At 36.9% G+C, this 27,920-nt stretch overlaps 1 protein-coding gene across 1 annotated transcript; it reads right to left on the minus strand.

The window, feature by feature from the left end:
* Positions 1–1,174: 1,174 nt before the first annotated feature.
* On the minus strand, positions 1,175–27,619 carry LOC132551528 (mucin-2-like). The gene is made up of 6 exons (XM_060215680.1): positions 27,555–27,619; positions 23,643–23,677; positions 12,388–12,714; positions 10,942–12,222; positions 2,788–2,866; positions 1,175–1,454 (listed from the first exon to the last, which is right to left on the minus strand). Exons 1-6 carry the CDS (start codon positions 27,617–27,619, stop codon positions 1,175–1,177), a joined length of 2,067 nt encoding a protein of 688 aa, XP_060071663.1.
* Positions 27,620–27,920: the final 301 nt, after the last annotated feature.

Below are 27,920 nucleotides of genomic sequence, written 5' to 3' on the forward strand. Positions count from 1 at the left end.
AGAGTCACGGTAAAGGATTTAGTTGTCACCATAAGTAATGACTGAGAGTCACGGTAAAGGATTTAGTTGTCACCATAAGTAATGACTGAGAGTCACGGTAAAGGATTTAGTTGTCACCATAAGTAATGACTGAGAGTCACGGTAAAGGATTTAGTTGTCACCATAAGTAATGACTGAGAGTCACGGTAAAGGATTTAGTTGTCACCATAAGTAATGACTGAGAGTCACGGTAAAGGATTTAGTTGTCACCATGACTGAGAGTCACGGTAAAGGATTTAGTTGTCACCATAAGTAATGACTGAGAGTCACGGTAAAGGATTTAGTTGTCACCAGAAGTAATGACTGAGAGTCACGGTAAAGGATTTAGTTGTCACCATAAGTAATGACTGAGAGTCACGGTAAAGGATTTAGTTGTCACCATAAGTAATGACTGAGAGTCACGGTAAAGGATTTAGTTGTCACCACAAGTAATGACTGAGAGTCACGGTAAAGGACTTAGTTGTCTCTATTACATGTCCGTTGCTTCTATAATAAAGTATCCACGGTACTTTCCTGTGGTTAATGACGTCACATACAGTCAATAAAACAAAGTTCTGCCCAGATTTGATGTATAGTCTTCGCTCCAGAGAGAGAGCGAGAGAAGTTGTAGGGTTAAATAGTTTTTACCGCAATACACGACAATATCGTCACAAACACAAAGATACATTTTGAGAACACACAGATTTTCTCATTTTCTCGGGTTTCCATTTGTCAGTAGTACTCTTTTTCACTAGAATCACGATTTCCTCTAAAGGGAGACAACCGTTTTAATTTAAACACGATAATAACAATATGAAGAAAACGATACAAATAGATGATGTTTTATAAATAGATGTACAGGGAATTTATAAACGCAGAGAGAAAGGATTTCACTTTTAATCTTACTCATACAAGCAGTTGTGAAACATCAGATCTGTCTGTTGTCTTTACCCCGAAACCAATTGGTGGTCTTTGAAATATGAATTTGTCGTTAAATCAAACTATGCGAGTGGGAAATTAATATTAAGACCGGTATTCACGAGCGGTCAAATAGAAAAGTATATTTGAATATCATTTTATTTCTTATTTTTTTTCACTTTAAGATACTCCTCTCACAAAACTTCAAAAAGAACATAACACCTTAATTAATTTTAAGTTAAGGACTGGCCGAACTCTGAAACATGTCAACGTCTCCAGCTCGTGGAGAATTAGAGACGCCATTTCCGTTCATTTCCGTAGTTCCCTCACTGAAATTCGCCTCCATTTTGCCATTATTTTCGCCTTTTCCGGATTGGATGTCGACAGGGTTCGGATTTGTTTCTACCATTTCCTGTTCCTGTTGTAACTGTACAAGAGGATTATCTATCCCTGTAGTGGCCCCGCCCCCATTCTCCATACCACCTTTCTCCACCATGGTGATGTTTGCTGACTTACGCCTGAAAAAGAATAACTCGATTTTCTTATTTCTAAAACTTTGAAATATATCCCTAGTAATTCGCTATCTAGATCATGTTTTGTTTGTACAAACCCACATTGTAACATAAACCATCTGAACTTTTTAGTTAAAGCACAGTAAATATAGTTAACCTCATTCCCGTGAATTTTGTTGATTATATTATGAATATTGGGACTTTGTTTGCTGAATCGTTAGGGGGAAAACACAAGCTTATAAACGTACACACGCATTTCATTTTTCAAAAACTTCGTCATTACTTTAAGGAAAGTCATTCTATTTTAATATTTTCACCTCCAACTGGTACATTAAGTAACCGTGTGTGTACTGGCTACATTACCACGGAGTACTATAACCGTGTGTGTACTGGCTACATTACCACGGAGTACTATAACCGTGTGTGTACTGGACACATTACCACGGAGTACTATAACCGTGTGTGTACTGGAAACATTACCACGGAGTACTATAACCGTGTGTGTACTGGACATATTACCACGGAGAACTATAACCGTGTGTGTACTGGAAACATTACCACGGAGTACTATAACCGTGTGTGTACTGGACATATTACCACGGAGAACTATAACCGTGTGTGTACTGGAAACATTACCACGGAGTACTATAACCGTGTGTGTACTGGAAACATTACCACGGAGTACTATACCCGTGTGTGTACTGACTACATTACCACGGAGTACTATAACCGTGTGTATACTGGACACATTACCAAGGAGTACTATAACCGTGTGTGTACTGGACATATTACCACGGAGAACTATAACCGTGTGTGTACTGGAAACATTACCACGGAGTACTATAACCGTGTGTGTACTGGAAACATTACCACGGAGTACTATAACCGTGTGTGTACTGACTACATAACCACGGAGTACTATAACCGTGTGTGTACTGACTACATTACCACGGAGTACTATAACCGTGTGTGTACTGGACATATTACCACGGAGTACTATAACCGTGTGTGTACTGGACACATTACCACGGAGTACTATAACCGTGTGTGTACTGACTACATAACCACGGAGTACTATAACCGTGTGTGTACTGACTACATAACCACGGAGTACTATAATCGTGTGTGTACGTGTACTGGACACATTACCACAGAGTACTATAACCGTGTGTGTACTGGCTACATTACCACGGAGTACTACAACCGTGCGCGTACTGACTACATAACCACGGCGTACTATAACCGTGTGTGTGCTGGCTACATTACCACGGAGTACTATAACCGTGTGTGTACTATAACCGTGTGTGTACTTGCTACATTACCACGTAATGCTACATACCTGGATTTGCAGAATGCCCGTATGATTGCGATGATGGCGACGATAACGATGATGCCGATGATGGAGCCAACAATGATCACTGAAATACAGGACGATTAGAGAACTGGTGACGATGAATTCGGGATCAAGCAAACATTTACAACGGAACATAAAGAATATCTTTAATTAGTATCCGTGGGTTTGATTACGAACTCCAGCAGCTGAACTCATAGTGACTTAAGAATTAATTAAAAGTCGCTTAACGTGATATCAGCTTCTCACCGCTTGACAATGTATTGTTCTTATATAACATCCTGACAGCTATATCAAAAACACGGTGTTAGTTCAAAAAAGTGTCTCAATTAATATCCATAATGAAACCAAGTAATTGAAGAAAGCTGATACTTTCACACCATTTCTCTGTTTACATAGACCTCATGCATACCTGGCTGATACCGACACCATGCATAACTGTAAGTTTTGTTATTTTTGCGTGGTTTATTTGTAATATTTTTGAGGATGTTATTAAAACACAAAACGAAATGTTGATACCTTATAGAATTAATACAGAGAAATCTTAGACCGTTTGACGATTTCCTATAAAATCCACACATTGTGCTTCAACATCCGAAAATCTTAACCGTCCGAAATTACAGCTATCAGTTCTATTAGTAGCATACAGGTCCGACCACGTGTCACGCACGTGATAACAAACCATACTGTTTCCCGCCTGTTTAGCGTCTGAACGAAACCCTTATAAAAGATGCATTCCATCAAATTATTTGATAAAAATGTGCATTTCTAAAAAAACCCACGTGACACAAGAAACAAAAACATTTGATTTTTAGAATATTGTAAAGTGAATATTTATTTTTCACAATCGCAAATCTTGTAAAAAAAAAAAAGAATAATTATGAGATGTAAACAGTCTTGTAATGTCTGTTTAACGAATATCCTCATAGAGACAACTTCACATTCTGAAAGGTACAGATCTTAACTAACTAATCACTCCTCGTCTGTATTTACTTCGTGTTTTGGTTGCTTTGAGAGGGGGATGGGGGATGGGGGATGGAGGAAAAAGAATGTCTTCCGGGAAGAACAGCTAGTAGGAGAGCTCCATGTAAAAGCGGGACCACACCTATCTTACCTGTGACAAGATCCTGTCAACGTATGTGATTAACAACTGTTTTATTAACATATCTAACGTATATTGTGATGTTGGTGAATATATTTATCTTGTTAAAACACGTCTCTATTGATTCAATAAAAAAAAACAGGATAATTTTTACATTGTGACTTAATTAGTTACATTAATATCTGAATATCACTGTGTTAGAGGAAATAGATACCAATAGTTAGACACAATAACACTAGATGTTTACGATTAAATAGCTGATGGTACGGCGATATGTAGGGCACGAACATTTCACTTCATTACGTACCACTAACCTAGCCTTAGCGAAGCTTGCTTGTCCGTGCAGTTAACCAATTACATGCATTACAACCCAGTTCGGTTTAAATTGGTTCGTGGGCAAAATTATATTGTTCCTAAAAGAGGTTCTTTCTTACGTTGAAACGAAGCAAAATTGGAAAAAAATTCTTGTCAATTGACATCAGTAGATTTGTTGACACAGGTCAGATTAAGACTTTTCGAGTGTCACGTTTGATTTAATAAAAAACTCTTTTTTTCAGTAAAAACCAGTTTAGATTTTTCAATAGTCACTGTCCCGTTCAGACACAAAACATACCCAACATGAGTAAAATACCTTTCACCACATGCATGCATAGATATTTGGATTTAAGTATTCTGTATTTTCCCTTGCAATCATTAGAGAAGAATTCAAAATAAGTGTATCTTCATTTTATAATGCTGAATTACACTTAGGGCTGAGAAATCAACTCTCAGATCATTTTATTAAAATATTTTTCCTCGTCTATACAGTGCAGAAAACAAATATTAAAGCAGGACGTGAAACAGTTACTTACATACATAGCCCAGCACTAGGAAGGAAGGGACATTCCTTATTAATATGGATATATGGGAAAAATGCATGCTAATGAACTTTGCGTGCATTTTAGTCCGCAAATGTCATAAATTTGTTGATATATATATTCATAAAAAAGATAATAGGACATGATTTGAATCGCATATGCTACATCATGAGCAGGCGTCATACACACAGCCTGCTAAAAACAGATAAAACATTTCATAAAAGATTATTGATCAATCCAAAAACATGAAAATATACAAGATGTCAGAATATACAAGGTAAGATGTCAGAATACACAAGGTAGTGTGTCAGAATACATAATGTAGGGTGTCAGAATACACAAGGTAAGATGTCAGAATACACAAGGTAAGATGTCAGAATACACAAGGTAAGATGTCAGAATACACAAGGTAAGATGTCAGAATACATAAGGTAGTGTGTCAGAATACACAAGGTAAGACGTCAGAATACACAAGGTAAGGTGTCAGAATACACAAGGTAAGGTGTCAGAATACACAAGGTAAGGTGTCAGAATACACAAGGTAAGATGTCAGAATACACAAGGTAAGATGTCAGAATAAACAAGGTAAGATGTCAGAAAACACAAGGTAGGGTGTCGGAATACACAAGGTAAGATGTCAGAATACACAAGGTAAGACGTCAGAATACACAAGGTAAGATGTCAGAATACACAAGGTAAGACGTCAGAATACACAAGGTAAGATGTCAGAATACACAAGGTAAGATGTCAGAATACACAAGGTAGTGTGTCAGAATACACAAGGTAGTGTGTCAGAATACACAAGGTAAGATGTCAGAATACACAAGGTAGTGTGTCAGAATACACAAGGTAAGGTGTCAGAATACACAAGGTAAGACGTCAGAATGCACAAGGTAAGATGTCAGAATACACAAGGTAGTGTGTCAGAATACACAAGGTAAGGTGTCAGAATACACAAGGTAAGGTGTCAGAATACACAAGGTAAGGTGTCAGAATACACAAGGTAGTGTGACAGAATACACAAGGTAGTGTGTCAGAATACACCAGGTAGGGTGTCAGAATACACAAAGTAAGACGTCAGAATACACAAGGTAAGATGTCAGAATACACAAGGTAGTGTGTCAGAATACACAAGGTAAGATGTCAGAATACACAAGGTAAGATGTCAGAATACACAAGGTAGTGTGTCAGAATACACAAGGTAAGATGTCAGAATACACAAGGTAGTGTGTCAGAATACACAAGGTAAGATGTCAGAATACACAAGGTAGTGTGTCAGAATACACAAGGTAAGATGTCAGAATACACAAGGTAGTGTGTCAGAATACACAAGGTAAGATGTCAGAATACACAAGGTAAGGTGTCCGAATACATAAGATAGGGTGTCAGAATACACAAGGTAAGGTGTCAGAATACACAAGGTAAGACGTCAGAATGCACAAGGTAAGATGTCAGAATACACAAGGTAGTGTGTCAGAATAAACAAGAATACACAAGGTAGTGTGTCAGAATACACAAGGTAAGATGTCAGAATACACAAGGTAAGACGTCAGAATACACAAGGTAGTGTGTCAGAATACACAAGGTAAGATGTCAGAATACACAAGGTAGTGTGTCAGAATACACAAGGTAAGATGTCAGAATACACAAGGTAAGGTGTCAGAATACACAAGGTAAGACGTCAGAATACACAAGGTAAGGTGTCAGAATACACAAGGTAAGATGTCAGAATACACAAGGTAAGATGTCAGAATACACAAGGTCAGAATACACAAGGTAAGATGTCAGAATACACAAGGTACACAAGTGTGTCAGAATACACAAGGTAAGTGTCAGAATACACAAGGTAAGGTGTCAGAATACACAAGGTAAGTGTCAGAATACACAAGGTAAGATGTCAGAATACACAAGGTAAGATGTCAGAATACAAAAGGTAGTGTGTCAGAATACACAAGGTAAGAAGTCAGAATACACAAGGTAAGGTGTCAGAATACACAAGGTAAGACGTCAGAATACACAAGGTAAGGTGTCAGAATACACAAGGTAAGATGTCAGAATACACAAGGTAGTGTGTCAGAATACACAAGGTAGTGTGTCAGAATACACAAGGTAAGATGTCAGAATACACAAGGTAAGATGTCAGAATACACAAGGTAGTGTGTCAGAATACACAAGGTAAGATGTCAGAATACACAAGGTAAGATGTCAGAATACACAAGGTAGTGTGTCAGAATACACAAGGTAAGATGTCAGAATACACAAGGTAAGATGTCAGAATACAGAAGGTAGGTAGTGTGTCAGAATACACAAGGTAGTGTGTCAGAATACACAAGGTAAGATGTCAGAATACACAAGGTAGTGTGTCAGAATACACAAGGTAAGATGTCAGAATACACAAGGTAAGATGTCAGAATACACAAGGTAGTGTGTCAGAATACACAAGGTAAGGTGTCAGAATACACAAGGTAAGATGTCAGAATACACAAGGTAGTGTGTCAGAATACACAAGGTAGTGTGTCAGAATACACAAGGTAAGACGTCAGAATGCACAAGGTAACGTGTCAGAATACACAAGGTAGTGTGTCAGAATACACAAGATAAGACGTCAGAATACATAAGGTAAGATGTCAGAATACACAAGGTAAGATGTCAGAATACACAAGGTAAGATGTCAGAATACACAAGGTAGTGTGTCAGAATACACAAGGTAAGATGTCAGAATACACAAGGTAGTGTGTCAGAATACACAAGGTAAGATGTCAGAATACACAAGGTAGTGTGTCAGAATACACAAGGTAAGATGTCAGAATACACAAGGTAAGTGTGTCAGAATACACAAGGTAAGTGTGTCAGAATACACAAGGTAAGTGTGTCAGAATACACAAGGTAAGTGTGTCAGAATACACAAGGTAAGGTGTCAGAATACACAAGGTAAGTGTGTCAGAATACACAAGGTAAGGTGTCAGAATACACAAGGTAAGATGTCAGAATACACATGTCAGAATACACAAAGTCAGAATACACAAGGTAAGATGTCAGAATACACAAGGTAGTGTGTCAGAATACACAAGGTAAGTGTGTCAGAATACACAAGGTAAGTGTGTCAGAATACACAAGGTAAGATGTCAGAATACACAAGGTAGTGTGTAAGAATACACAAGGTAGTGTGTCAGAATACACAAGGTAGTGTGTCAGAATACACAAGGTAAGATGTCAGAATACACAAGGTAAGGTGTCAGAATACACAAGGTAAGATGTCAGAATACACAAGGTAAGGTGTCAGAATACACCAGATATGGGGTCAAAATACACAAGGTAAGGTGTCAGAATACACAAGGTAAGACGTCAGAATGCACAAGGTAAGATGTCAGAATACACAAGGTAGTGTGTCAGAATACACAAGGTAAGGTGTCAGAATACACAAGGTAGGTTGTCAGAATACACATGGTAAGATGTCAGAATACACAAGGTAAGACGTCAGAATACAGGTAGATGTCAGAATACACAAGGTAAGGTGTCAGAATACACAAGGTAAGGTGTCAGAATACACAAGGTAGTGTGTCAGAATACACAAGGTAAGGTGTCAGAATACACAAGGTAAGGTGTCAGAATACACAAGGTAAGATGTCAGAATACACAAGGTAAGATGTCAGAATACACAAGGTAAGTGTGTCAGAATACACAAGGTAAGATGTCAGAATACACAAGGTAGTGTGTGTCAGAACGTCAGAATACACAAGGTAGTGTGTCAGAATACACAAGGTAAGTGTGTCAGAATACACAAGGTAAGTGTGTCAGAATACACAAGGTAAGGTGTCAGAATACACAAGGTAAGGTGTCAGAATACACAAGGTAAGATGTCAGAATATACAAGGTAAGATGTCAGAATACACAAGGTAAGATGTCAGAATACACAAGGTAGGTGTCAGAATACACAAGGTAAGATGTCAGAATACACAAGGTAGTGTGTCAGAATACACAAGGTAAGATGTCAGAATACACAAGGTAGTGTGTCAGAATACACAAGGTAAGTGTCAGAATACACAAGGTAAGTTGTCATAATAGAGAAGGTAGTGTGTCAGAATACACAAGGTAAGGTGTCAGAATACACTAGATATGGGGTCAGAATACACAAGGTAAGGTGTCAGAATACACAAGGTAAGACGTCAGAATGCACAAGGTAACGTGTCAGAATACACAAGGTAAGGTGTCAGAATACACAAGGTAAGATGTCAGAATACACAAGGTAAGATGTCAGAATACACAAGGTAGGGTGTCAGAAAACACAAGGTAGGGTGTCCGAATACACAAGGTAAGGTGTCAAAATACACAAGGTAGGGTGTCAGAATACACAAGGTAGTGTGTCAGAATACACAAGGTAAGACGTCAGAATACACAAGGTAAGATGTCAGAATACACAAGGTAAGGTGTCAGAATACACAAGGTAAGACGTCAGAATACACAAGGTAAGGTGTCAGAATACACAAGGTAAGATGTCAGAATACACAAGGTAAGGTGTCAGAATACACAAGGTAGGGTGTCAGAATACACAAGGTAAGATGTCAGAATACACAAGGTAAGGTGTCAGAATACACAAGGTAGGGTGTCAGAATACACAAGGTAAGATGTCAGAATACACAAGGTAAGGTGTCAGAATACACAAGGTAGGGTGTCAGAATACACAAGGTAAGATGTCAGAATACACAAGGTAAGATGTCAGAATACACAAGGTAAGGTGTCAGAATACACAAGGTAGGGTGTCAGAATACACAAGGTAAGACGTCAGAATACACAAGGTAGTGTGTCAGAATACACAAGGTAAGGTGTCAGAATACACAAGGTAGGGTGTCAGAATACACAAGGTAAGATGTCAGAATACACAAGGTAGGGTGTCAGAATACACAAGGTAAGACGTCAGAATACACAAGGTAAGATGTCAGAATACACAAGGTAAGATGTCAGAATACACAAGGTAAGATGTCAGAATACACAAGGTAAGGTGTCAGAATACACAAGGTAAGATGTCAGAATACACAAGGTAGTGTGTCAGAATACACAAGGTAAGACGTCAGAATACACAAGGTAAGATGTCAGAATACACAAGGTAAGGTGTCAGAATACACAAGGTAAGGTGTCAGAATACACAAGGTAGGGTGTCAGAATACACAAGGTAAGGTGTCAGAATACACAAGGTAAGATGTCAGAATACACAAGGTAAGATGTCAGAATACACAAGGTAAGATGTCAGAATACACAAGGTAAGGTGTCAGAATACACAAGGTAAGATGTCAGAATACACAAGGTAAGACGTCAGAATACACAAGGTAGTGTGTCAGAATACACAAGGTAAGACGTCAGAATACACAAGGTAGGGTGTCAGAATACACAAGGTAAGGTGTCAGAATACACCAGATATGGGGTCAGAATACACAAGGTAAGGTGTCAGAATACACAAGGTAAGACGTCAGAATACACAAGGTAGGGTGTCAGAATACACAAGGTAGGGTGTCAGAATACACAAGGTAAGATGTCAGAATACACAAGGTAAGGTGTCAGAATACACAAGGTAAGATGTCAAAATACACAAGGTAAGATGTCAGAATACACAAGGTAAGGTGTCAGAATAAACAAGGTAGGGTGTCAGAATACACAAGGTAGGGTGTCAGAATACACAAGGTAAGACTTCAGAATAAACAAGGTAAGGTGTCAGAATACACAAGGTAGGGTGTCAGAATACACAAGGTAGGGTGTCAGAATACACAAGGTAAGGTGTCAGAATACACAAGGTAAGGTGTCAGAATACACAAGGTAGGGTGTCAGAATACACAAGGTAGGGTGTCACAAGGCGTCAGAATACACAAGGTAGGGTGTCAGAATACACAAGGTAGGACGTTTGAGTCCACCACAATTTATGCTATATTATCGTTATATTTGTATATATTTAGTGTCGTTGTCTGCTAGAAAACGATAACTTCGATACGATACGAGGTGTAAGGACATTCTAGAAAAGTCACCAATAATAAATATTAGCAGGCTTCAAACAGGATTTTCATGCCGAGGCGAATACAAGCAATTGTCTAAAAGGGACATTACCCAAAAGCACCGAAAAAGGACAGGCTTACTTAGGAGTTAAGTTAAAATTTCAGAGGAGTCAAACAGGCATTATCATTACAAATTTCTTACCGATTACTGTGTCTTTTGTCTCATGCGTGTCGTCAGTTCCGGTTCCATTCCGCGCTCTTGTCACGTCATCAGTGTCCGGCAGAGTCGTGGTAATGATGGGGTCCTTCCTCTGTGTTGTAATTGAAAAGATGGTATCGGAAGTTGTTTGTAGTACAGACGTCATTTCCGGTCTGTCTGTTTGGGTAGTGATTTCAATGTCGCCTCTTGGGGCTTTTCTAACGGCTTGAGTTGTGGTCTTTCTGGTGGTCGAGGTCGTACTTTCGGGATGACTTGTCCAATCGTCATCATTAGTATTTGCAGGCAGACCATCATATAGTGTTTGGTCATATCCTGTGGTTGAGAACTTAATGTTTGGTGTAGTTGTTTCCAAAGATTGTTTAGTTGCAACAACAACAGTTGTCGCTTGTGTTTTTTGTAGCATTGACGTAGGTTGTTGTGTTGAGACAACGTCAGAAGGTACTGTTGTCATAATATCTACTCCAGTTGTTTGTTGTGTTGTTGTTGAGGATATTAAAGAACTGACTTCTGTTGTTTGTTTTTGCGGTGTTGTTGTTTCTTCTGATAACACTGTTGATTTGAGAGTTGCTTGTTCCGATGTTTGTGAACTCACATCTTTATCAGCAAACTCTGGGAAAACTATTGTTTTATTTGTACCATTGTTCGCGATATCTAGCAGTTGGCTCATGATGTCTGTCGGCGGGACAATTGGAAGTCTAACAGAGGATTCTAGAGGTTGGGGTAACAACGTGGTCGTCTTGGAAACCCCATCACTTGTAACATTTTGTAGTGGTGTTGTACTTGGATGTTCAACACGAATAGGATTTTTTGTAGCATTTGCTATCTCTAATATCGTGTCCATAATATCTTTAGGCGGTAAAATAGGGACGGACGTTGTACCGGAAGCTGTTACATCAGTGAATATTCCTTCAGAGTTTGTCGTTGTATCTTCCATAATAGATTCTTCTGTATTAACGAGTAGGTTAGCATCTTCAAAAACAACAGGTTTTTCATCATTTTTGGCCAACTTGAGAATTTCATCTCTTATGCTGGCTGGTGGTTCTAATATGTCTGCGGTAGAGGTACCACTGTCTGTGGTTTGTGGTGTTGTTGGTTTAGCGGTTGCTGGATCTGTTGTTGTGGTGGTCCGCAGAAGGGCTGGTGTGGTAAGGCCGACGGTTTTAGTGATGGACGAGGGAGCCTCAGGGCCGAGAGTTACATCTGTTGTGGTACCTCGTTCCCAGTTTCTCTCAAAAGTACATGTTACGGTCACTGTAGACGCACCTACACAACATATAAACCATTGAAAGTAGTAATCAAGCATAACTTTACAATTTCAAAAAAAAAAAAAAAAAACATCATCGTTGTATTTTATTCCTCAACTACAATAGGCACAACAATCTTCTATTTTACCATTTTCATAATATCATTTCTTATTGTCACACCTACCTCCTTCAATTGTGAATTCGAGACACAAGTCTTGAGGCGACACTCCGCTATGGAATACGCCCCCCGTGGTCCAGATATTTCCTCGCTTGATCTCTGACGTGTTGTAGGATTTATTGACAGGGTTACAGTCCACTTCGAGATAATCCAGGCCCACATCCACTTCTAGTTGCGATCCACATGAATTCTGAGGCGTTGTTAGACTGGATATGTTCAATCTAGCGCCATCTATTGTGAAGTTGCAGTTACATGAGTTTATTCCAACTTCCGGTGAAAAGTCTATTAGTAAAGTCTCGCTCCCGTGAACAGTGCCAGGTGTGCATATATCAACTGAAATTAACAAGGGATACTAATTATTGAAACGAAAATTTCTTAATTGATGTCAACTGAAATAGGGTAGTGATGCTTATTGATAAGTTCATCGATATTTGTATGTACCAATGATGCAAAATACTCCATTTATGATAAACATTATAGCACACATATGATGTTTATGTTAGTGGAGTCAATTAATTCATTAACACATATTATGCTTATGTAAGTGAAGTTAATTCATTCGTTAACACATAAGCTTGATTATTACTGACCCTGAAGTTATGTATAGAAAACTGAAAACAAAACCAAATTTTCTGAGTCGATATTGTGTTCTCCGACGTCCGAGAGCCCAAGAATAAAATGGTGTATACCAATGTGTCTCTTCTACAAAGAGACTTCAAAGACACCAATATAGATCTGCTACCCCCAATTCAACAGCTTTTTTGTTTTTGTATCTAATAGTATTATACTAGAGGTGTCTATCTTGACACCCGTCCTCAAATGACCCTGGTTGTAGCGAGGACATTAACCCTGGTAAAACTGACCAACGGATGCAGTTGAAAAAGAGACTACAGTAGAGAATAGCTTAGCTGATCTTAGTAACTGACCGATAGATGTAAACAACAGGACACGAGCTATGTCTAAACAACTATAGAATATATGTAAACAACAGGACACGAGCTATGTCTAAAACAACAATATAATACATGTAAACAATATGACACGAGCTATGTCTAAACAACTATAGAATATATGTAAACAACAGGACACGAGCTATGTCTAAAACAACTATAGAATACATGTAAACAACAGGACACGAGTTATGTCTAAAACAACAATAGAATACATGTAAACAACAGGACACGAGCTATGTCTAAAACAACAATAGAATACATGTAAACAACAGGACACGAGCTATGTCTAAACAACTATAGAATACATGTAAACAACAGGACACGAGTTATGTCTAAACAACTATAGAATACATGTAAACAACAGGACACGAGCTATGTCTAAACAACTATAGAATATATGTAAACAACAGGACACGAGCTATGTCTAAAACAACTATAGAATACATGTAAACAACAGGACACGAGCTATGTCTAAAACAACTATAGAATACATGTAAACAACAGGACACGAGCTATGTCTAAACAACTATAGAATATATGTAAACAACAGGACACGAGCTATGTCTAAAACAACTATAGAATACATGTTAACAACAGGACACGAGTTATGTCTAAAACAACAATAGAATACATGTAAACAACAGGACAGGAGTTATGTCTAAAACAACAATAGAATACATGTAAACAACAGGACACGAGCTATGTCTAAAACAACTATAGAATACATGTAAACAACAGGACACGAGCTATGTCTAAAACAACAATAGAATACATGTAAACAACAGGACACGAGCTATGTCTAAACAACTATAGAAGACATGTAAACAACAGGACACGAGTTATGTCTAAAACAACAATAGAATACATGTAAACAACAGGACACGAGTTGTGTCTAAACAATAATAGAATACATGCAAACAAAATTATCATTCTTATTAATTTAGAATTGATTAAAAGAGAATAGAATATTAACACAGGAAAGATTTTCATGGGTTTTGTCTTACGCAGTTAAGCGATCACGATAGAAAACGTGACGTTTGGGAAGGGTCTTCTTTTAATAAAAAGTCAAGTTATGTCATGTTGACAAATGTTAGCACTGAGGGAGCCCCGAATATTTTTACTTTCGTATCACGCACTTTCCATGAAAATAGTTATTTTTAGTATATTGTACATATGTATCTTTACATCCTTTTTTGGGGATGTCGGGTTGGTGCGGTTGCTTTGCTAGGTGGTTTGGTGTCGTGAGTTGGATACAAGGGTATGGTACGAGTAAAAATTGTCTTCCTTCGTTCATAAATATTTTACTGTTAATGCATACATTTAACACACACATATAACATTACAAATAAATGCAATAACAATTGGGATCAAACAACAGGCTAAGCCTATATAAGTTTTTTCCCACAAGATAACCGGTATTATTATATGTTTTATAATATGGATTGATTAAAGTAGGTAATAGTTTTGAGGTATAATAATTACATGTATTAAGGAAGAGAGGAGGAAAAGTACTCACACACACAACTGTATTGCCCACACATACCATAACACACAATCAAAAAAAATAATAAATAATAATTATTATAATATAGACATTAGAACTTGCCTTTGAGTATAAAACTACTTAAATTTTATAAATTTGAAAATCTTTTTTATTTTTTTTAAGTATGAGCTGGTGTGGAAAAGTACTTCACGATTTAGTTCATCCGATATCCCAATGTTGCCAAATAGTAAAACATTAAGGTTAACAAATCCTAGTAAATTATATACAGACTAAATGTGATGTCTAATATTTGAGTAAAGAGGACACCGAAAGAAAAAAATGAGTAGCATCTTCAAGATTAGTACCACACCTACAGGAACCATCTTCAATCAAATTATCTACTAGTCTATCATAATTTAGGTCACTGGCATAGTTCCTTAGTTGGCACAATATAATATTAAGATTTTTTGGACTACAATTAACAAGCATATCAGAAATTATTTTTTTAATTTAGATTTAAAACTAGAGATTGAAATAGAGTTCCTTATAGAGTCATCAAGAGAGTTCCAGTGACTCATAGTAGAAGGGAAGTAACTATTGTTATAATTATTAGTTCATGCAAAAAGAACATTGAAGATTCTTTCATTTCTAAATGTGTAATTAATGTTTGTATTGATGAATGGTTGTATGATGTTATAGAGGTATGTAGGTGTATATTTATTTATAATTTTAAACATGAGGGTAAGTTTGTGATTATGTCTCCTAGTCTCTAATGTTTCTAATTGTGTTTCTGAATAAAGTAAATGATGTAATGTACCTCTCCTTAAACCAGTTATTAAGCGCATTGCTTCTAATTGCACAGATTCTAGTAGGTCTGATTCTTTCTTAGAACAGTTATCCCAAACAACATCAGAGTATTCTAAAATCGGTCTGATGTATGATATATATGATGTTTTTAAAGTATTTCTATCTACTTATGTTTCAACATTCTAAGTATATTAAGTCTAGAGGAAGCTTTTTCATAAATTGTAGATATATGATCTGACCATGTCCCCCTTTTTTTAATTAAAGGTTAATCCTAAATGTGTGTGACAGTCATTCTGCATTACAGGATGGTTATTAAAGAGAAGAGGAGGGTGAAGATCAGTTTGTTTGTGAGTAAAGTTTACAGCAACAGATTTGTTTGGGTTAAAAAGGATTTGCCACAGATTAGCCCCAGAAGAGATTGAAGAGAGATCATCATTAAGAATATTAGCAGCAGCTTCAATTTCATTTTTACTATCAATAACAATGTAAAGTGAAGTATTACTAGCAAATAATTTAATGTTAGAAGTAATGTTGCCAGGTATGTCATTAATAAATAGTAAAAATAAAAAGGGTCCAAGAACAGACCCTTGAGGTACACCTGCATTAATTGGTTTAGTATTAGATTGATAACCATCAATGATTACACTTTGTTTTCTGTCAGATAAGTAAGCTTTGAACCACTCTAATAATTTACCTTTAATTCCAAATTTTCGAAGTTTATATAAAAGTCCTAAATGCCATACCCGATCAAATGCTTTACTAATGTCACAAAATACAAAGCGTAAATCATTACCTTTGTCTAAGTTAGAACTTATTGTATCAAAAATATCTACAAGTTGGTTAACAGTTGAGTCTCTAGGCTAAAAACTAGATTAATTTTCACTAAGTAGTTGATATTTCATAATATAATTATTGGTATATTTAAAAATGATTTTTTCGAGCATCTTAATAAAAGTAATAGCAATAGGTCTATAATTATTAAGATCACTTATTTCACCTTTACCTTTGTAAAGAGCATTTACACAGGCTTTGGTTAGTGTTCTATTAGATAACATTTTAATGGTAAATTAGCGAGGACGATAAGTTTTTTTATTACCTTAGGTAAGATACCATCAGGACCAGCAGGTTTATTAGTATTAAGGAGACTAAATTGACCTTTTAGATCTTGCTCAGTAACAATTGTCAGTTGTGTTACAATTATGTCCAAACAGTGTATCATATACAGTAATGTAAGTTGATCTGAATGTTTCTAATTTGAACTACCAGGCGTTATTGTACCAGAGTATGATGTATATCGTTACAACTATACACATTATGGAGAAGACAATGTTTCATTATAAGCACACACGGATCTCGGAAGTGGACAACTTCAGTTGTCTCAGTGTATATCCTACACATATATATAAATTATTTATCAATTTTGTCACAATAACAAAAACGGACAGATGCTGTGAGGAATGTCTACCGGCTGTCCGTTTTCCGTCTAGATTGATTTATCGTAGTTAAGATTGATTCATGAATATTTACAATGCATTAGAATGTTGTGACTATATTCTATGTAGGCCTACATATATCTACTCTGTCAGTGTCCTTGATACTACTTACAATGGTCTCCAGGATATTACTTACAATGGTCTCCTTGATACTACTTACAATGGTCTCCTTGATATTACTTACAATGGTTTCCAGGATATTGCTTACAATGGTCTCCTTGATACTACTTACAATGGTCTCCGGGATATTACTTACAATGGTCTCCGGGATATTACTTACAATGGTCTCCGGGATATTACTTACAATGGTCTCCTTGATACTACTTACAATGGTCTCCGGGATATTACTTACAATGGTCTCCAGATATTACTTACAATGGTCTCCGGGATATGACTTACAATGGTCTCCGGGATATGACTTACAATGGTCCCCAGGATATGACTTACAATGGTCCCCAGGATATTACTTACAATGGTCTCCTTGATACTACTTACAATGGTCTCCAGGATATTACTTACAATGGTTTCCAGGATATTACTTACAATGGTCCCCAGGATATTACTTACAATGGTCTCCGGGATATTACTTACAATGGTCTCCAGGATATTACTTACAATGGTCACCGGGATATGACTTAACTCTCTATACAGTGTATAGCAGTACTGTGTCGGATTTTAAGGTATATGACGAATTATTACCCTCGGTCAGTCTATATATTGTTCAATGTACCACATACACCCTCCCGCCAATCAGACACACAGACACACACACACATTCACACACACGCACACACACACACTCCCCTACCTCACCTACCCCATCCCTTCCCCCTAACAAGTCCTACTCATACCCTGGACAGGTGCATTCTGTCTGGGGAAGGTTTTCCTTCCTTTTAGAGTAATCCCAATTAAAGTTCTGTATAATTATGTATAATTATGTCAGGTTTCCTAACCTAAGAGAGAACGGGGATTCCCCTCTCAGGATTATCCAATCACTCCTAACATAATATATATAACTGACTCGAAGACAAGATTTCTTCAGGATATTACTTTTATAACCTGGATATAACTAACTCTCTATACAGTGTATACATCACTGTGACTTTTAAGGTATATGACGAATTATTACCCTCCAGTCTATATATTGTTCAATGTACCACATACACCCTCCCGCCAATCAGACACACAGACACACACACACATTCACACACACGCACACACACACCTACCCCATCCCTTCCCCCTAACAAGTCCTACTCATACCCTGGACAGGTGCATTCTGTCTGGGGAAGGTTTTCCTTCCTTTTAGAGTAATCCCAATTAAAGTTCTGTATAATTATGTATAATTATGTCAGGTTTCCTAACCTAAGAGAGAACGGGGATTCCCCTCTCAGGATTATCCAATCACTCCTAACATAATATATATAACTGACTCGAAGACAAGATTTCTTCTTTTTTTATAACCTGGATATAACTAGGTAAATTTACCACGAACATCACTGACTCTTAGGTAGGTGTCCTCCCTTTGTATAACCTGGATAGAACTAGGTAAATCTACCACAAACATCACAAACCCTTAGGTAGGCGTCCTCCCTTTGTATAACCTGGATAGAACTAGGTAAATCTACCACAAACATCACAAACCCTTAGGTAGGCGTCCTCCCTTTGTATAACCTGGATAGAACTAGGTAAATCTACCACAAACATCACAAACCCTTAGGTAGGCGTCCTCCCTTTGTATAACCTGGATAGAACTAGGTAAATCTACCACAAACATCACAAACCCTTAGGTAGGCGTCCTCCCTTTGTATAACCTGGATAGAACTAGGTAAATCTACCACAAACATCACAAACCCTTAGGTAGGCGTCCTCCCTTTGTATAACCTGGATAGAACTAGGTAAATCTACCACAAACATCACAAACCCTTAGGTAGGCGTCCTCGCTTTGTATAACCTGGATATACATTTTTTTAACTAGGTAAATCTACCACAAACATCATAGACCTTTAGGTAGGCGCCCTCAATTTTTATAACCTGGATATAACTATTTAAATCTATCACAAACATCACTGGTTAAAACCGCCATCTTAACAAGACATCGAAATTTGCTTTCATAATAGATGTTTTATATATAACAGGAATTAGAATTTTCAAACGACCTGGTACAACCGGAAACTTCACCTTATTGTATTAAAATATAAAGTTGAAACAAGTATATAACTTTTAAAACTAAATATTTCATTGATGTTGTCGATATAATCGAACTAATGATCATTAGTGTTTGTTGTCAGTCTAATGGCGGGCCACTTTGATCAAGTATATGACGTAACTCCTTCATGGATTTACGATTGGTCATTCAGTGGACACCTGTCTATGCCAAATATGACAACAAATGGACACTTAGTCTTACAATTTAGTCATTTTATCTCCAGCGTGTCGCCAATCTGTGACAAGTTCTTGTGAAACTTGACCACGGTCACTCTGACAGTAGCCGAGGGGGACACAACTAATATTTAACATAGAAGGTGTTGGGTGCAGCTTAACACGTGTATAGACAGATTTCGAAAATTAGTGGAGGTTTTCCAGGTTTAGGTGTAAAATAGGTCACTGTGATAAATTATGGGACTCATTTAACTTCCAGTGATGTGCATCTTGTCGTGTAGAACATGGTTTTATCTTGTTTATTTGTGTATTCACATGTTTCCATTTTTTGTTTTTTGTTTTTTCATTAAATCTCCGTATCTTAATCACGTGATTGCTCATCGTATCCCTTTATGGTAAATGACAGCTGTGACAGTCATATAAAGAAAGAATCATTCACAACATATGCAGCGTGCTGCTGGAAAACTGATGACGATAAAAAAAATAAGTGCAATTGAAGGTCTCATATCCGGTTACGTCATTTCCGTTAACATTTTTTTGACAGGAAGTTTAATGAGGTGGAATGTTTTGCGTTTTACTTCACCGCAGTGTTGAGTAAGACATCCTGTTGAATTGTCCTCTAGTCGTTCACGGGGTTAAACTTAACACAGTTACCTGTATCTCTCGTAAACAGTGGTATACTTGGTAAAGTTTTCCGCTCAGACTCTATGCGATATTAGTTTCAATATAACTTTCTTCAAATTTAAGTCATGAATCGATCGATGGCGGATACGTTCCCTCTTTGTCCCTAAAATCTTGCGAAATATAACTGCGTCATCTTCGGCCTCGGAACATTGTTCCAAGTGGTACGCACGACCCGTCGCGAAAATAAAAATCTAGGGCACTGTAACAGAATCTCCTTCCACCAGACTCTTTTTGTCTATTAAATTAAGACGTGATCAAGCGCCTGGATGAACTAGATTAATCAACTTAAGATCTTTGTCAAAGATTTGTAAGTGACGTCGTCACGTGCGGGGATCAAAACCATCTAACAAAATGTTCTAAACTTTGAATAATGTCAATGGCATCTTTAAAGCGACAATTCCGTGGGTATCTAAGTTATTCTAAATGAAATGTAATTAAATGATATATATCTCCCTTTTTCTCATAGTAAGAAATCTATGTAAACAGATGTTTTGTAATCTATGAGCCTAAACTACATCCATACCTATACTACATGTATCTGCCACGCCCCGTAATACGTACGTTCAATAACTCCGTAAGGTAAGCATGTTCCCTAATCGAACTCTCATGATTTATCGATGATTGGGCTGTCAGTGAGAGTAATCACCAACAGAGACATTTCCACCTGTCTAAAGCTACCTGATGATTGACAGTTCCCGTAACACATATGTAATACCTACACAGCCACCTTCACTGTGACGACATCAATTACCTGTAGATTTTGGTAAGGAACAGAGTACAAAATGTTCTTATAGAAAAGAACTTGAATGATTTATTTAGTCTAGTCTTGAGTCAGCGCGTGTGTAAACAAAAATTATTGAGAAATATTTTAGGGATGAGAAAGGTGTGAAAAAAAGTTACCATATCTTCTACATATCAAAGCCAAGCGAACACTTAATTACTTAATTTCAATCTTTCATTAAGATTATTGATTTCTTAATTAAATGAGATTTTTTTGTTTGACGACTGAAGGTGTCTTGCCAGTTTTTGCATTTTATCTGTAGACAGAACATGTCTCGTGAGTCTTTACCGTCTGTAGACAGAACATGTCTCGTGAGTCTTTACCGTCTGTAAACAGAAGATGTCTCGTGAGTCTTTACCGTCTGTAAACAGAAGATGTCTCGTGAGTCTTTACCGTCTGTAAACAGAACATGTCTGTAAACAGTGAGTCTTTACCGTCTGTAAACAGAAGATGTCTGTCTTTACCGTCTGTAAACAGAATAGTCTTTACCGTCTGTAAACAGAAGATGTCTCGTGAGTCTTTACCGTCTGTAAACAGAAGATGTCTCGTGAGTCTTTACCGTCTGTAAACAGAAGATATCTGGGGAGTCTTTACCGTCTGTAAACAGAAGATGTCTCGTGAGTCTTTACCGTCTGTAAACAGAAGATGTCTCGTGAGTCTTTACCGTCTGTAAACAGAATATGTCTCGTGAGTCTTTACCGTCTGTAAACAGAATATGTCTCGTGAGTCTTTACAGTCTGTAAACAGAATATGTCTCGTGAGTCTTTACCGTCTGTAAACAGAAGATGTCTCGTGAGCCTTTACCGTCTGTAAACAGAAGATATCTGGTGAGTCTTTACCGTCTGTAAACAGAAGATGTCTCGTGAGTCTTTACCGTCTGTAAACAGAATATGTCTCGTGAGTCTTTACCGTCTGCAAACAGTAGATATTCTCGCGAGACTTTACATTTTGTATGTAGACAGAAGATGTCTCGCGAGACTTTACATTTTGTATGTAGACAGAAGATGTCTCGCGAGACTTTACATTTTGTTTGTAGACAGAAGTATAAACCTTTCAGGTTACATTGGTGCTAATTACTAAATGTTGTGATGACACATACATATTTCTGTTTATGTCCCCAACACTCACAACACCGTGATCATTTTGTCTCCCTGCATACAAGGGAGGGTCAGTTCAGATATCTGTGGTCAGTTTTTATGTTTCGTACAGACACCTAAATCGCCTTTCTGTGTGCAAAATGTAATGACCGTAGAGTGACCTTGACTGGCCATCACTGATCAACGCCTTAAATAAGTTAGAGATAGACATATATGGCACTGTTTATGATACAAGGGACACCTTTGTTGTCAAAGTGACTAGTGTGGTGCTTCTGCGTCTAAAGTAATCAACTCTAAACAGGTCTGGATCGGTCAAACATAAAGTGTGGGACTAGCTGGTGAATTATGTCGCCAGCCAAAAGTACACACAGACACCTTTGTCAAATCTCTTTCGTCGCAGTTTTAAATAAAATTTTATCATAAATATATTTTATATCTCGATATTCAGATGGTAACAATAATGAATTTGAAATTGCCTTAACCTGTTCAATAGTTTTACTTGACTAGTCCATTGTGTGGGTGACCAGATGATAAAATGCCAAACTGTGTTAAAGAGACCTAAAGCCAGCTTAGATAGAGAAGGCCCTGAAATAATGATGTAGCGCAACAAAAATATAACATTTATTAGCGTGAGTTTCTTGGTAGCGAGTGTGGGACTGTCATGGACAGCTGGTTAACTGGAACTTTCTACAGCGAGGATTGTGAACGTCTAACTTAACGACTGGTTAAAAAGTATCCTGGCCTACAAAATATACCTTAAAACGTACAGGTGGAATGATTTAATCAAGTAAAGTTAACATACACATACATTTGAAATCCATAATACCAAAAACTTGTCCGAAAAAAGGAGATTTTAACCAATCAGGATTAAAGCACATTCAATTAAGCGCGAGGAATAATAATCAAAAACGGAACGATATGACAAAAAAATCCACAGTTATATACTTAGATATGCAAGTAAAACAGTCTATATATAGAATTACCATCGCTCGCCCCTGTGATGCACATATTGTATATCTTGCATTCAATATGACGTCGAATTGACAAATATCGACGTGTCGACCTTTTTCTCTGGTTTGAGGAAATTTTACACCTAAATGAAAAGTTCAATTTACATCTAGCAGTAATGTTATTGATCATATTTTGTTTTTTCTTATGTTTTGTCTATCTCTTATTATTGTCAACAATTTAGAAATATTGCAAAAAACAGCAATGTTTGTAAAGTACAGCGTCAAACAGCAGATTTCGGAAAATATAGCTCCAGTTCATGATATTTGAGAAATATGGCGCAAAATTGCGAAAAACGAAATACAACAACGAGCCAAGTCACGTGTTCTTACTTTGTGTCAAACTCCGGCATCTCTAGTCTGTGATCAATAATACCAGGCCAGCCCTGTTTCAGCGATTTTAATGGTTTTTTTTACTAATATATTTTCATGCTAGTATGGTTAACAGACCGTTTCCTGCCATTTCATCTTTGTTGATATGAACTCACGTTCCAGAATCCAAAGAGCAAAAAATCCCTTAAATCAAACAAACAAACAAAACAAAAACAAAACAGGCAGGAGTGAAGATGATTACCTGTTTGGCGCCCTGCGGGACAAGATCTCCTTCCGCTGGTTCCTATAGATACAAAGAGAAGATATAGATTAGGTCTTAACATCTCGATGCCAAAACTAAGATACAAACTTTATGCAAATCATCTAAATAGAATGTGGATCATTTAAGTAAACAGCGATGTAGATCCGACCTATTCCCATTACTCTTTAAATTATGTTTCAATTGATATTTCGGGAGAAGTAGAAGTGACCCACATATCATATATTAATAAATCAATGTTTCTAGGTTTGTTCAGTTTCCTATCAATATTTCGGGAAAAGAAGAAGTGACACACACATATCATATATTAATAAATCAATGTTTCTAGGTTTGTTCAGTTTCCTATCAATAAGAAGAAGAAGTGACACACACATATCATATATTAATAAATCAATGTTTCTAGGTTTGTTCAGTTTCCTATCAATATTTCGGGAAAAGAAGAAGTGACACACGCACATATCATATATTAATAAATCAATATTTCTAGGTTTGTTCAGTTTCCTATCAATATTTCGGGAGAAGAAGAAGTGACACACACATATCATATATTAATAAATCAATGTTTCTAGGTTTGTTCAGTTTCCTATCAATATTTCGGGAGAAGAAGAAGTGACACACACATATTATATAATAACAAATCAATGTTTCTAGGTACGCGCAACGCCATACTTATAACTCTAGGATAATAACATATATATGTTCAAACACCAAAACCATAGATTTCTCAATGTGTCCGTACACGCCCCATTGACTCGTGATTTTGAATCTTTTTTATTGGACGACCTGAAGTTATCCAAAGGTTAGAAGTTTTTTCCTTCTTTTTGAGTACAACGTATTAAGTCTGATACAGTCGAACTGTACTTTTCGACCTTTCGAATTAGAAACAAAACCTACTCAATTAAAAGTTTTGTTACTGCTAGCTAATCACTATTGGTCGTTAAAGCACACAACAGTGGTGATTGTTCATCTTAACCTAAAACAAAAAGAAAACGAAAAAAAAAAATTTGAATTTGGTTTATTGATTAAGACGTCAGAAACACACATTAAGTCTCGACAGAAGTTTGTTAGATCATAGGTGACACAATTGTCCCGTCAGATAACGTGTATTTTGTAAATGCCATTACCACAGACAACACTAGTGAAGCCACAGGACGTGACAAGTTACCAAATAGTGTCTCCGCACTATACATAGACTGATTTCCGAAAGTCAATGCGTAACGCCTTCCGGCCAATTACGCAATGTGGTGTGAAGACGAATGGCCGTGGACATGATTAATCAGTCCGTTAGTTATCTAAATTACATTTTTATTGTGATTTTACAGTGCTTAAGAGAGTGTCAACACAGTCATGGGGCTGGTTATTTATATACTTAAGTAAACCTTTGCGACTTTCTTTTTAAAACTGTTGGAAATCTCCTATTTGCGTTTTTTTGGTTGGTAACGGATGTAACTGGAATGTGCAGATATTCACAATCGGTTTCGCGGCAGTGTGATACAGATCTTATATTTTCTTATAAAAATATTGGAAGCCACATTAATGTCAAAACGACGATTACTTTGTTTCCTTGTAAGGATGCCGGCATGCTTTTTGACCGGTTCGGTGTGACAGCAATGTTTATTTATCGTCTCCGTGGATCGTATAGGATGTCCCTCAGGGCAGCGACTAATTTTTGCGTCTTAATATTGATATCGGATGTTCCTACTAAATCATTGTCCTAAATTGGTGAATCTGTCCATACTAATGGCAACACCGAATATCCTTGTAAAGCGTGACTCCACACACAGTGAAAAAACCCTACTGGTAGGGCTACTTCAGGCAGAACCTTCACCCACGCAAACCTAGTCACTTTAAGTTACTTACAGTTAAGATGTGGTCAGTGCCGTGTATAGATCAGCTGATAGGCCAAGGACCTGTAGTTTATCCAGCGGTTTATAGGGTAATCCTGACCCCGAAAATTGAAATATGCCTTTCACAGTTCACCAAACTTCTCGCGAAAAAATAGTTACAGAACAATAGCAAGTTTCTCGAAACAAACAAATTGGAACTAATTTTCTAGCATGTTAGGAAATTTCTTTCACTAAAATCTGGACTCATAGCAAACTTCTAGATAAACAAATACTCGACCCAAGATTATAAATAGAATCACCACTATCAGTGGTACTAATTATCAGCGTGGACATATCAATTCGACAACACATACAACATTACGACCAAGTCGGCTATATATGTCATAATGTACAAACTAGTGACACTACTACACAGAGGAATAATAATATAATCTTCACAAACATAATAGGACGGCTAATGACTCCGAAAAAAAAAAACCGGACGGCTAAAGATTGAAGATCTGCAACTACAGTAATCACATCCTTAACTTGCCTAAAATAGAACAGCATCATATCAACTACTGGTAGGGTAGATATACTTCATCTATTAATAGTAACAACTGATTTCATCTAAATGTATCTGTTATCTACCTGTTGTTCAGTATGACTTTATCTATCTGTCGTTCAGACTTTATCTACCTGTTGTTCAATATGACTTTATCTACCTGTTGTTCAGTATGACTTTATCTACCTGTAGTTCAGTATGTCTTTATCTACCTGTCGTTCAGCATGACTTTATCTACCTGTTGTTCAGTATGAGTTTATCTACCTGTAGTTCAGTATGACTTTATCTACCTGTCGTTCAGACTTTATCTTCCTGTAGTTCAGTATGACTTTATCTACCTGTTGTTCAGTATGACTTTATCTACCTGTCGTTCAGACTTTATCTACCTGTAGTTCAGTATGACTTTATCTACCTGTTGTTCAGTATGACTTTATCTACCTGTAGTTCAGTATGACTTTATCTACCTGTCGTTCAGACTTTATCTACCTGTTGTTCAGTATGAGTTTATCTACCTGTAGTTCAGTATGACTTTATCAACCTGTAGTTCAGAATGACATTATCTATCTGTAGTACGATATGTTCATTTAAGCTCGTGGCAAGCATTGTCAGTATAATATCCATGATGTGTATTTATCCTAGAGTTCGTTTTTATAGCATAACAATTAAAAGTTATACTAGAACAAAAATTTGCACCTGTCATCTATGAATATATTGGAGCACTTATTAGTCTAATAAACCAGAAATTATTGATGAACTTAAAATCAGAAAAGATTATTCATGCCAAATTTTAATATCCTGGCGCGTGTACAGTATTCACATAGGAATGTCCTATATTGTGTGTGCTTCTAGCGGTGATAAAATGACATGTGTTATTTCTCATTAGCCATCAGTGTAGTTAACACTCGGCCAAAGTGTGGGTATATAAAGTATTTCTCTACCATACAGGCTAATCCTCAGATAAACACGACCATTTTCATGTTTAATTATACAGATGGATTTTCCTGTTTCTGATTCAGTTAAAATTTTAAGATTATTCTATAACGGTGTAAGATATGATACTTTTGAGTGAGAACAGCACACGGTTACACACTTACTGCACAACAAATAAAAACGGCGAGCAATTATTTCCCCGTCGCGCAAAGCATATTTATATTCGAAGTAAACAAAGTGACTGTGATTGAAAGAGCGAAAATAGAAATTATCATGTGAAAGTTATAATTATTTTCATAGATATTAATGTTTCAGAATAGTTTGTAATTTGTAATTTATTTTCATAAATTTTAAGATTTTTCTATAGTTTGTAGATTATCTTAAAATGTAAAATCGTGTCATATTTGTTTCTGTAATTCTTACATCTTTTAATAATTGAATGCAAAACGAGAAAAAGTTTAAACACTGTCTACTATAGATATCCACAAACCATAAGGGTTCAGACACATTGAATACAATGTGCCCAGAAGTTACGTTTCATTTACATTACAGACTGCACATTGCGCACGCAACAACTTACCTGCAACGAAACACATCAACACCACACTCCACACAAAAGCCATTTGTTGACAGTTCATAACGGTTTGAAGAGAACGTGGCAAATTAAGTCAGAGGTAAAATTCTAATTTATCTATAGACTATTCATGTTACCACGTCCGGGAAGTAACCCTTTTCACACAATTTAGGGTTTTTCCTTTCGTTATTAAACAATCAAACTATTTCATCACCAATATGTAGAATCCAGAAAGACTTGTACCGGAGGAACATTCAGCTTCACCGTCTCGCCCAGGAAAATATCACGTCGTACATATCCTTGTGTGAAATTAGTTTGAGAAGTTAAATTTTCAGGTAAGTGTCGACACCTGTGTATATGAAGAT

Source organism: Ylistrum balloti, unplaced genomic scaffold (genome assembly GCF_031769215.1).
Source record: "Ylistrum balloti isolate Yb309-2 unplaced genomic scaffold, AGI_CSIRO_Ybal_v1 Utg370204, whole genome shotgun sequence".
Classification (NCBI taxonomy): Eukaryota; Metazoa; Mollusca; class Bivalvia; order Pectinida; family Pectinidae; genus Ylistrum; species Ylistrum balloti.